Genomic DNA, 12,955 nt, shown 5'->3' with positions numbered 1-12,955 from the left:
ACCATTGCCAGCCAATATTTCTGACAGGTTTGCCACTTTGCCCACCCTGCGGTCCAGGATTTCTGGATGACCTGACCCCTGATCCACAGAGCTTCCAATGACTACAATTATTTGCAGATAAAGATCAGAGCACATTTCTAGTTTAAATGATAAATGGAAAAGAAGGGGGAAAGGCTTGGAGGATTAAAAATGAAAGGGTCTAATGTTACTGGCATTCTCCATGGAGTCCCATTACTTTGTAGCAAACAGAACAGAGGCTCACTGGAGGAGGGGAAAGGTTTTGATGAGAGAAATTTTTCAATGGCTCATTGAAGCAGACCATTTCCTGGGACCTCCCAGATCATAAGAAACTGAGATCCCACATTTTTTGCAAAGATGTGAGGGGATTCTAGATCTAATCAGCCCCAGGTAGTCGCTTTCACCCTCATTCCTGTTCCCAGTTTCCCGCAACAAGACTGATGGCCTGCGAAGTGTGTCCCTTTGACCGTGGCTCTGCTGTGTCTTGGGCCAGGAGGGACGCCTCGGACATCTGTTTAATAAGCTTTTCCATCCTCCCTCAGCTGCCCTCCATCACCGCGGCAACAAGCACAGCGACCAGCTCGCAGGAGCAGTCCAGGGCAGCAGGGGGAGCCAGAGCCGTCAGTGAAGCCATTGACAGGATCAGCCTTCTGGGGAGCAGGTACTTATCGAGGCAGCTTCAAAACAAAAACAGCAACCCGTAGCCATCCAGCCATGAGCATCTTATTAACTGAGGTTTTTCTTTGCATTTTGATTCCAGACCATTTAAAACTGCTCCCTTAGACTGCATCCCCCCTCACCCTCCCTCCAACCCAAAAGCCTGAAATTGACTTGATTTCTTTCAGACACATGTCTCTTGGCTTGTTCAGTTCCCTTCAGCCGATGTAAAACTTCAGTCTCCTCAAAGGTTTCCACGGAAGCAGCCCACGTGGCAGACAGTGACCCAAGGCAGTGTCCTCTGAACCTTCTTTTCTCTATTCAGAGTTTGTTCAAATGCAGCATTCTCTTCCATTCACACATAGCATCAGTGATTGGCACTGTCAAGTTTTATTATCCAAATAAAGGCTTTCCTGTAGTCATCAGGCAACACCGATCTTCAGAAAGATGCACCACGCCGAGCCCATAGCTTCAAGCGCACATCTGAGCCCCACCATGCTCCCCGGGCCGCTGTGCAGAGCTGGGCGCGTGGTAGTCTGTGCAGCGCGCATGCCTGGCTGAGCGGTGAGAACAGCTGAAATCCGGCCTGCACAGTGGTCGCTAAGCTGCGGCTCTGGCCTGAGGCTGCATCAGCCCCGAAAGGCATGGGGGCTTTTTCTCTGCACAAAGGAGGAATTTCCTGGCCAATCTATGTACTCTCCAGATCTGTGTCCATCCAGAGGGTGTTTGCCTTTGATAATTTGTAGAAAGACTCTGAATAGGCTAAAGGCAGTGCTAGCCACTCCTCCAGGAGTCTGCAGACCCCAGATTGGAAACCATGCTGTGGACCACTGTGGCCATGAATAAGAACTTGGAGTTTCCTCCACGAGTGAAAGGGCTGGGCCATGAGGATATGTTATATCAGATATAGATACAGGATATGTTACGAGCAGCACACACATCATCAAATGCTTCTTTCTTCATCATCAAGATCCTTTGTGCTTCAGGGTCTTGGGAGTTCTCAGTCTTAAACAGCACAAGTAGGGTATGTTTGCAGACAGCTCTCTGCTAGGTTTGGAATGCTGTGTCCTCAGAAACTAGAGATGCAAGGCAGGTCACTAGATCAGGAGCTGGCAAACTTTTTCAGTAAAGGGCCAGATAGCAAATACTTCAGGCTTTTCACTTTTTGTTTGTTTTAACAGCCCTTTAACAATGTAAAAACCATTCTTAGCTTGCAGGCCACACAGAAACAGGCTGCGGCTTGCATTTGACCTGCAGGCTGTACGTACTGTGTAGACACCCGCTCTAGACTCTTTCAGCCTAGCAGTCAGCTTAAGGAGATCATCTGGCCATCTGGCCCCAAGCAATTTCTCTTACTTGGCCCTTCTTTCATCGCTAATTGTACAATTATTTATAAAGGGAGAAAACCAGCTGGTGTGCGCCTTTGATCTGTCTGCGGGGGTGTGAGTATTTTCATCTCAAATTGTTACTTCTGTCTGAAATAGAAAAGTAAGCCTGGTACCCTTGATGCAAACTTTCTCTATTGTGTATCATTACTATCAGATACCTGTTTGCTAAAACAAAATCAATTTCAGACACCAGCAGAAGGTTCTGAAAGTCCTCCAGGCCATCGAAAGTGACTCCACCCAACTCAGCCAGGTTGTTTCACCCACTGAGGAGCACGTTCTGGACCCAGAGGTGAGAACCTTGACTTATGAGGGTTTCTGAAGGCATTCATGTCTTGCCTGAAGGCTGAGGGAGGAAGGGCCCCTCAGTACAATCATTTCTGTTCGGTGGGAGCTGCTCTGACAGTGGTAAGCTTAGCATCTTTCTGCCCCAGCCTCCATCCCCACTCCTCCCCAGCACATAGACATCCATGTAATGGAGCGTGAAGTTTCAGAAGACAGAAGCCTGTCCACACAAGAGGAAATATAAATAGCCTGTTAGCCCATACAGAAATATCCAGCACCACTTGTAATCAAGAAATAAAATTAGAGCAACCTTAACATCCCATTTGATGCTAACAAACCTCAGTTAACAAATGATTTTTGATGATAACCTCTAGCACTGGCAAGGCTACAGTAAAACTGGCAGTCTTACCCTGCTGGCGGCAATAGAAATGGGTGGAAAGCTTTTGAAAAGCCGAAAGGCTCTTAGGAAGAGCCTTAGAAATACTTACGTCTTCCAGCCTGACAATCCCACTTCCTTACCCTGAAGAAATCACTCAACAGAAATAAAAAACTATAGGCGCAAAAATGTCTATTGCACAATTATTGGAAGTAGGGAAAGGTGAGAGAAAAAAACACAGAAATAACATAAATGTCTCACAGTAGTAGAGTTAATCAGGAAAGTATGATGCGCCAGCACAATGCAGTCGTGTAAAAGGATGGAAATCTTCATTATGGAGGTTATGCGGATAGAAAATGTTAAGGATATAAAGTTAGCTGCAAAAAGTGATGTTCATCTTCATCGAGTCCGATATGATTGTAGCGACCGGGCAAGGATATGGCTGTGAGCGGGTCGATGGAGCTGAGACACGAACGGTGAAAGGGCAAGGTAGCATCAGGGTGGAGGGATAGCGGATGATACGTTTCTCTTTTGGGTCAGAAGGTGTGTGTCCAGCACATCCTCTCATCTCTTCCTCTACCCAAGCCTTTCTTATAACTGTTTGGTTCATCGGTCACCCATCTTGTGATTGGCCAATGGGGACTTAACAGGAAGCCCTCCCAAAGTCACACGTAAAGCTCATATGAAAGCAGAAAGAGCCCTGCTCCAGCCCAGACTGGAGTTCTGGCTTGGAGTCTGGCATCATCATTTAGAGGTCGTGTGACCTTACATAAGCCTCTTAAGCTGTCTGGTCCTGGGGGTGTGTGACTGTCAAACTGGGTAAATAATCCACAGCCCACGGGGCCACTGTGCAGCTGGAAGAGGAAAGGTCTGTAAGGGCAGATGGCTCGGTGCCTGGCACAAGGCAAGGAGGAATCAGGAAATATGCCGTCTAAAAAAATCTAGGGAGGGCTTCCCCGGTGGCGCAGTGGTTGAGAGTCCACCTGCCGATGCAGGGGGCGTGGGTTCGTGCCCCGGTCTGGGAGGATCCCACATGCCGCGGAGCGGCTGGGCCCGTGAGCCATGGCCGCTGAGCCTGTGCGTCCAGAGCCCATGCTCCGCAGCGGGGTGGGGCCACAGCAGTGAGAGGCCCACGTACCACAAAAAAAAAACCAAAAAACAAAAAAAAAAGAGAAGAAAAATGACACATTTCTTTGTAATGAATGCCGTAGTAAGGATCAAGCAGGGCTTGATCCAGAAGCTCACGCTGTGTCTGTACCGTGTCAGCTGCGTCCTGAGCCTCACCCCCACCTCAGTGCCCAGTCCCAGCTCTGCGCTTTCCCTGTGATCCCTCAATAGCTAGAGTGATTCCCACCGCTTGCCCTTATACCCTCAGACTCCACAGTCAGGAGAAAAGAGCAGTTTCTCCACACACAGATCTGAAACTGGGTCACGTGCCCATCGCTGAGCCATTCCCTCCAGGTGGCCCGGGTGACAGGACACACTGATCAATTGGACCAGTTCATCTCCTCCTTGGGGTAGGAAAGTGTCCATCCCCCATACCTCATGGCTGAGAAAAGAGAAGGGGCAGCTTCACCAAAGGAAAAGCAGGTGGTCTTGTTGAGAGCGGGGCAGTGAACGCCAGGGACCGGAAGCTTGCCAGCCAGCATTTGCCTCAGACCCCTCGATCCTAACTCGAGCAGGGGTGGCCATCGGGTTGCAATGCTGACAAGTTGTGACACTTCCTTAGTGGATAGACCCTTCAGCTTCTTCATTTAGAAACCCCGCTGTAGGAATTTGCACATCTTAGATTGCACTGTGCGTGAGATCCAGCAGCCCCTCCTCGAGGCAGCTCGCCTCCCGTCTGGCCTCCTCCCAACGGCCAACAACCACGGTGACCAGTGCCGCATCCTCACGCCTCCCACGGGGCGCACCTGGCAGCGGAACGCGCCTCCCAAGCACAAGTTCATTAACCTCCCGATCCCCGAGGCTTGAGCCGGGCCAGTTGAGCTTTATCACCATCCTGCCTGCCTGGGACTCAGGCCCAGGGTAGCAGAGGGCTGGACCTGGGCCCACAAGGCCCCGCGGCAGAGAAGGAGGAAGCCGTGGGGTCTGCTGATAAACACAGCCCCTGCGTTCCTTCCGGGAGCTGACAGCTGACTTCCCTCCCTGCGTGTCCCCATCCCATCACCTGACAATCAAGGCTCATCCAAACACACGCTGAGAGCGCTAGCACGTCTCCCTGGCTATTAATTAAAAAAATAAGTAGGGAACAGTTGCTGTTCATTTGCTCAGCTTCCTGCTCACAGAACCATCACAGATTATGGTGTTAATTAAGAGAGGGCATGTGCGTGCGGGGAAGGTACCATTTTCTAAGCGGCTGATCTGTGGTGACCAGCACTGCAGTCGGAGCGCGAAGGGGCCTCGGGAAGCCATTCCACAGTGTGGCCATTGATTGATGGCATTCACGACCTCTCAGACCAGACAACCTACCCGCGAAGGAGGCAGGCGTTAAAATCCATGGAGGAGAGAAATGGGCGGAAATGGCCACTTAGAGAGTGCACGTAGGCCAGGACTGCTGACCGGGTCTTTTCCGGGTACGTACCCCACTTAATCTCTGGGACAGGATTGTCAGATCTATGGTGTCATCTCCTGGTCCCCAACCAGGCAGGGGGATGTCAACTGACTTGTCCAGGGTCCTGTGTTATCTACTGTGTTAGATAGGCCATCTGCTAGGCTACCACAATCAAGTACCACAGACTGGGTGGCTTAAACAGCAGAGACTTCTTTTCTCACAGTTCTGGAAGCGAATCCAAGATCCAGGTGTTGGCAGGCTGAGTTTCTCCAGCTTCTCACTGAGTCCCCCCACGGCCTTTGTGTTGTGCCTGCCCATCCCTGCTGTCTCTCTAGGTGTCCAAATGTCCTCTTCTTGTAAGGACATCAGTCAGAATGGATTAGACCCACCCTAACGGCCTCATTTTAACTTAATTACCCTTTAAAGGCCCTGTCTCCAAACAGTCACCTTCTGAGCTACTAGGGTTTGGGCTTCAGTATCTGAATTTGTGTGTGGCGGACACAATTTTGCCCATAACACCAGCCCAATTCAGCATAAGTTGTGACATGCCTATAGGACATGAACCCTTGGTAGTGGGTGAGAAAAGTACGTGTTCAGGCAGAATCTGATGCCTTTTAAGCATTCTTTGTTATCTGCAGACTCTTACAGAAAATACTAAGTGTCAGGGTTCATAGTACCTTTTTTTTTGGCCGTACTGCATGGCTTACAGGATCTTAGTTCCCCGACCAGGGATCGAACCTGGGCCCCGGCAGTGAAATTGCCAAGGCCTAACCACTGGACTGCCAGGAAATTCCTCTAGTAATTATGTTTGAAATGCCTTAGAAACATGAGCTCATTTAATCTCCATGATAACCATCTGTAATGGGTGCTCTTCTTATCCTCATTGTACAGAGGGGGAAACCCGGCACTGAGCTATTAAATACCTTGTCATTTAGCAGTAGAGCTGGATTCACCTGTTGTGTTTCCATCCTTTGGCATTACTTTTCTCCTCGCTAAGGACAAATCGGGACCGAAAGCAGAAGAGATCAAGGAGGCCGTCTACGTGACCATGGAAATCCAGTCCAACTGGGGCAGCGCATCGTGGGTGGGTCTCACGGAAGTGGAATTCTTCGACCGGAACAACATAAAGCTTTATGTGTCGCCTCACGATGTGGCTGTCTGGAACTCTGACACGCCCGGGGAGCCGGGCCACCTGGTCAGCAGGAACTTAGCTGTAAGTGGAGACGGCCTTGTGTGAGTCTTGGCTACATGTTTTGATGCATTTTTTCTGCCCACGATAAGCCCACGATAAGGGTGTGGGTGCAGCAGGGGGAAGGATGATGTAATCGTCCACAGCCATTCATTTGGGCAGGGTGGGGAGGAACCGGAGGGCAAGGTACAGGAAGGGGCCTCCAGTGGCACCCCCCGCCCTGAGCTCTTGCCCAGATCCCTGCTCTGTAGAGGGTTCTTATGGGGGGTGAGGGGCCAAAGAGGAGCCGGTTCACCCCCTTTATCTACATTGCAGTTTCCCATAGTAACCACCAAACACGGGACCTTGGGATGTCATTGAGGGCAACACCCATGTTTTGTAGATGAAGAAACTAAGGCTTGGGCAAGGGCATTGACTTGGCCAAGGTCACACAGCTGGGAGGTCAGGGAGCGGGGAGGGGGGCGGTGCAAATGCACCCCCTGCAGCCTGGCCCAGGGCCCACGCACCCTCTCAGGGTCCTGCTTTCCTGGGGCATGGAGTACGCACCCAGCAAACGTGGAACATCACTTTCTTTTAAATATCTGAAAGTTAAAAAACGAAAAGCACTGACATTTTCTCTTCCTGCCGCTTGCAAGCTGGACACAGGAGACTAGACAGACTACCCAGCACTGACATCTTTACGTGACCTCTGGGTGGGGCCCGAGATATGGGGAATAGAGGTTGCCTCTGGGCCATGGAACTGGCTGAGCAAGGGACAGGGTCAATAGGAAGACTTTCGCTTGGATGCTTTTTTGCATCTTTTAAGTTTCCTGCGACATACATGTATTTGCTATTCCAAAGAACAAATTATTAATGTTTTTAAAGGTATTGAAAATGAAGACAATTGCCACATGTTCAGTTCTTGCTTTGTGCCCGGCACCATGCTAAGTGTGTTGTGTATATAATCTTATATAAACGAAACAGTGTACAGGCTGGAGAAGCAAAAAGGCCTGGGTTCAAAGCTTAATCACTTACAGCTTCATGACCGTGGGCAGCTCACCTAACATCTACTTTGATTTCCTCGTCTGTAAAATGGGGAGAATAATAATACTTACGTTCATACGATGTCTTAAGGATCACATGTAAATATGATCCTCACTCTTCGAAAGGGCTTCGAAACATTAGCTGTTACTGTTTCCGTCCTTACTAGTCGTAGTAGCAGTAATACCACTATGAAGTAAATATTATTGCCATTTAAAGGAAAAGAAGCAAGAAAGGAGGGCTTTGAAGTCCCCAGCTCTAGAGACCCAGGTTCTGGTCTTGACTCTCTAGCCTTGGGCATCTTACCCGCCTTCTCTGAGAGTCATTTTTTTCTGCCCCCTGTAGAATCTGGGAGTGGAAGTCCTGGATAATTCGTATGATTCTTATTTTTCCAGCAAAAGAAACTGAGTCTGGCTCTCTTTAGCAGATTTTTGAAAAGAAAATTTTTGCAAGGCTTTTGAGTAGCTGGTGTGTTCACTGTCACCCAGGCCAAAAGAGGACAGGCCCCATGAGCAACTTGGGGTTCTGGGTAGCCTCCTGGGATGCGTGAATACCGAGAGTTTGGTCTTTTTTGGGGGCGGGGAGGGTGCAGTGTTTGTTGGTTCATTGGTTCGTTAGTTGGTTTGTCATCTTGTCCTCCTGCTGGAGACATCCAGTCCAGGAAAGGAAGGCTGATGGACCAACCTGGCTAGGAGGGCCAGGCACCTTGGTGCCAGCTCCACTAAGATGCCCCAAGTGGGGCAGGGAGGGAATTTTCCCTGAAGAAATTTGTGGTTGTTACTGAAAGAAAGGCAGGGTAGATGTGAGACAGCCAGGAAACACAGCCTGTCCATAGGGTTGGACTGAACGGTTTCTGAGCCCACTTAAAGAGCAGCAGCTATGGGACCGTGAGGGAAACAGGTTGTGGCCACGTGGACGCTCTGGCCTTGCATTCCCCACTCTGCTCCCTGCTTCAGGTCTGTAGGCTCCCGTGCATGCTGCTGAGGCTTGGACCAGCCCTTGCTAAACCTCTCCCGTCCCCCTTGTGCGCAAAGCAGTGGCATTTTGGAAGCCTCCTGTACAGAACAGAGCATGCCAGGGGCGACAACAAGCGTCACTGGATTTAATGGGGACGAACTCTGATGACTGCTCTCCCCTTTTCTCTGTTTAGCAGAGGCTGATGAGCATTGCCATGGATAGCAGTGAGGACTTTGGCCCAGGGTTTGGGTGGGTTTCGTTTTTTGGGGTTTTTTTTTTTTTTTTTTTTTTAATTTTGGGCCCTGAGGCAGCTGTCTCACCCTGGGCTGCTAGATCTCTGGGCCCAGCTGTGGGTGGGCTGGATTCCCCCTGCTGCCCTGGCCTGGGGTCTCTCTGATAGTCGCCCTATGAACCACGCCTGGGGCCACCAGAACACACTGCCTCTCAGAACCATTCAGTTTCACTGGGGTCTCGGGCATCCCTCACTGAATCCTCACGTGAACCTCGGGATGACTTTCCCCATCTCATAAACGAGAAAACCAAGTCTCAGGGACGATGAGTGACTTGTCCAGGCCACACTGCTGTGGAGTGGTGGGGCTTGGCTGAAAGCTGAGGAGAAGATACCTGAAAGCAGAGTCTGGGTTTGAAAGAGAAGTTGCTTCAGTGTAGGTGAATGAGGGGTGTGCGGGGGGCTGTATGAGTGCCCCATGGTCAGTGCAAACCCTCCTTCCTGCCCTGCCCACCCCATCTCTCTCATCGCCACCCCCAGGCCCATGGCTTCAAGTTGGCTCCAAATTTATATGCCCAGCCCTGCCTGCTTCCGAGTTCCTGACTTGAATGTCAGCTTCCGCTCTACATCTCAGACTTCAGAGACCTGAAACCTGAATGTCGATTCCCTAGCCCACGCCGTCATCTCTTCCTCCTCCAGCTCAGTAAATGGCATCCCCATCCGCTCAGCTGCCAAGCCCACCACTTAAGAGTCTTCCTTGGTTGCCCCACGCCCCTTCCCCTTCCAACACATCAGGAAGTCCTATTGATTCCGCCTCCAACATGGAGCCTGGATCTGGCCCCTTCTCTCCATTTCCACTGGTTCTTCCCAAGTCTGATCAGCTGCCCCCTCTCACTGGAACTATTAAGTGGTCTCCTCTCTCATTCCTTTCTTCCATTCTTGCCCCCATCCACTCCATTTTCCACTCTGTATCCAAAGGGATCTTTAACAGATGTCAGCTTGCAGCCCTCCCCTGCTTAAAACCCCTGCCGTGACTTTCTGGGGAAAATTGGATGCCTCTCTGTGGCCCCGGAGGTTGTCTGTGAACCGACCTCCAGCTCCCTCTCTGCCTGCCTCACATACCAGGGCTCCCTTCTGCTCCCCTGACCTGCCAAGCTCGTTCTCACCTGTGGGTTCGGCACTTGCCGCCCCCTCTGCCCAGAGCATCCCTCCGACAGATGTTCATGTGGCTCCTTCCTTTCTCGTCCCTCAGATTTCAGCCCAGGTATCACTTTCTCAGCAAGACCTTCCCGGAATCTACAAGCTGGAGGAGTCCTGTTCCCTCCCTACGCCAGTCTCTATCACATCAGCTTTGTTCATTTTCTTCAGACCAATTCCCACTATCAAAAGTGATTTTGTTCACTTGTTTCTGATCTGTCTCCTCCCACCAACCTGTAAGTTCTCGTCCATCCTATTCACACTATATCCCTAGCACATAGAGCAATACATTTTTGAACTTTTAAAAATAAATAATTATAGACTCACAGGAAATTGTTTTTAAAAAAAACAGTGCAGGGCTTCCCTGGTGGCGCAGTGGTAGAGAGTCCGCCTGCCAATGCAGGGGACACGGGTTCGTGCCCTGGTCTGGGAGGATCCCGCATGCCGTGGAGCGGCTCTGCCCGTGAGCCATGGCCACTGAGCCTGCGCGTCCGGAGCCTGTGCTCCTCAACGGGAGAGGCCACGACAGTGAGAGGCCTGTGTACCGGAAAAAAAAAAAAAACAGTGCAGAAAAGAGAAGAACAATAGAGAAAAATCAACAAAGCCAAAAGTTGTTTTTTTGGAAGAATCAACAAAATGAACAAACCTTTAGCTAGACTGAGCAAGAAAAAAAAAGAGGGAAATATTCAAATTACTAAAATCAGGAATGAAAAAGGGGCCATCACTACCAAACTAATAGAAATCAAAAGGATTACAAGGGAATATTATGAACAATTTTATGCCAACAAATTAGATATCCTAGATGAAATGGACAAATTCCTACAAAGACACAAATTACCAAAACTGAATCAAGAAGAAATAGAAAATCTGAATAGATCTATAGCAAGAAAAGAGATTGAATTAGTAATCAATAAAAAACTTCCCACAAAGAAAAGCCTGGGACGAGATGGCTTCACTGGTGAATCTTACCAAATATTTAAAGAATTAGCACCAAGCCTTCACAAACTGTTCTAAAATACAGAAGAAGAGAGAACACTTCCTGACTCATTCTCTGAGGCCAGTATTACCCTGATACCAAAACCAGAAAAAGCCATCACAAGAAAACTACAGACCAGTATCCCTTATGAATACAGATGTAAAAATCCTCAACAAAATATTAACAAATCAAATCTAGCAGTTTATAAAAAGATTTATATATCAAGACCTAGTGGAGTTTATTCCAGGAATGCAAAGTTGTTCAACATGTGGAAATTAATCAACAGAATACAACATATTAATAGAATAAAGGAGGAAATAACCACATGATGTCTTAATAGACACAGAAAAGGCATTTGATAAAATTCAACATTCTTTCATGATAATACATCAACAAACCAAAATAGAAGGAAACATCCTCAGTCTGATGAAGGGCATCTATGAAAACCCACAGCTAACATCATACTGAATGGTGGAAGACTGAAAGCTTTCCCTCTAAGACCAGGAATGGGACAAGGATGCCTGCTTTCATCACTCCTATTCAGCATTGTACTGGAGATTCTACCCAAGGAAGTTAAGCTAGAAAATGAAATAAGAGGTTGGAAAGGAAGAAATAAACTATATTTGCAGGTGAAACGATCTTATATGCAGAAAATCTTAAAGAATTCACAGAAGTTACTGGTAAAGCTAACATGGAGTTCAGCAAGCTTAGAGAATAAAAGACCAATATACAGAAGTCAGTAGTATTCCTATACACTAGCAATGAACCATCCGAAAAGGAAATTAAGAAAATTTCCATTTAAAATAGTTTGATGCTATTTAAGAATAAAATACTTAAGAATAGACTTCACCAAATAGGTGAAAGACTTGCACACTGAAAAGTACAAAATATTGTTGACAGAAATTAAAGAAGACCTAAATGATGAAAGATGAAAAGATGTATGTGTTCATGGATTGGAAGACTTGATACCACTGATGTGGCAGTGCTTCCAAATTATCTACAGATTCAATGTAAGCCTACTGCCTTTTTTGTGGAAATTGACAAGCTGGTTCTAAAGTGTATAATGGAAGTTCAAAGAACCCAGAAGAGCCAAAACAATGTTGGAAAAGGACAAAGTTGGAGGACTCACACTTTGAGTGAGTCCAGTTTCAAAACTTACTACCAAGCCACAGTAATTACGACTGTGTGGTTCTGGCATAAGGATAGACATATAGATCAATGGAATGGAAATGAGAGTCCAGAAATAGATTCATACATCTATAGTCAATTGATTTTTAACAAGGATGCCAATACCATTTGATGAGGAAAGAATAGTTTCTTTTCAACAGATGGTATGGGAACAACTGGATTTCCACATGCAAAAGAATGAAATTGGACTTCTACACACCATTTACAAAAACTAACTCAATGGGTCAAATACCTTGAGACTTTTATAGTGTTAAGGCTATAAAACTCTTAGAAGAAGACATAGGTGTAAATCTTCATAGCCTGGAATTTTTCAATGGAGTTTTAGATATGACATCCAAAGCATAAACAACAAAAGAAAAAATAGGTAAATCAGACCTCATCAAAATTTTTAAACAATCGAAAATTTTAAAACATTTCTGCTTCAAAGAACATTATCAAGAAAGTAAAAAGATAACCTACAAAAAAGGAGAAAATATTTGCAAATCGTGTATGTGATAAGGGTCTTGTATCCAGAATATATGAAGAAAAGGACTCAGACTCAACAACAAAAAGACAAACAACCCAGTGAAAATATGGCCAAAGTACTCTGAATAGACATTTCTCCAGAAATGATCTACAAATGGCCAACAAGCACATGAAAAGATGCTCAGCATCACTAGCCATTAGGGAAATGCTAATCAAAACCATAAGGACATATACTTCATACCCGTTAGGATGTTATAATTTCTTTAAAAAAAGAAAACAGAAATAACAAGTATTGGTGAACAGCATATGGAAAAATTGGAATCATTATACCTTGCTCGTGGGAGTGTAAAAATAAAATGGTATGACCATTGTGCAAAATAGTCTGGCAGTTCCTTAAAAAGTTAAATGTAGGGCTTCCCTGGTGGTGCAGTGGTTGAGAGTCCGCCTGCCGATGCAGGG

The 12,955-nt window shown here is 47.3% G+C and overlaps 1 protein-coding gene across 4 annotated transcripts in view; it reads left to right on the top strand.

The window, feature by feature from the left end:
• Nucleotides 1-12,955, top strand: part of KATNIP (katanin interacting protein) — a 203,647-nt gene that overhangs the window by 123,461 nt on the left and 67,231 nt on the right. For all 4 annotated transcript variants that reach the window (XM_024744312.1, XM_024744311.1, XM_024744314.1 and 1 more), the window contains 3 exons: nt 561-679; nt 2,250-2,352; nt 6,273-6,488. In XM_024744312.1, the coding sequence (XP_024600080.1) occupies nt 561-679; nt 2,250-2,352; nt 6,273-6,488 (438 nt within the window). The remainder of the gene's footprint in view (nt 1-560; nt 680-2,249; nt 2,353-6,272; nt 6,489-12,955) is intronic.

The sequence above is a fragment of the Neophocaena asiaeorientalis genome, unplaced genomic scaffold (assembly GCF_003031525.2).
Source record: "Neophocaena asiaeorientalis asiaeorientalis breed wild unplaced genomic scaffold, Neophocaena_asiaeorientalis_V1.1 scaffold91, whole genome shotgun sequence".
NCBI lineage: Eukaryota > Metazoa > Chordata > Mammalia > Artiodactyla > Phocoenidae > Neophocaena > Neophocaena asiaeorientalis.
Note: the sequence above shows the minus strand (reverse complement) of the source record. Positions and strands in the feature narration are given on the sequence as shown.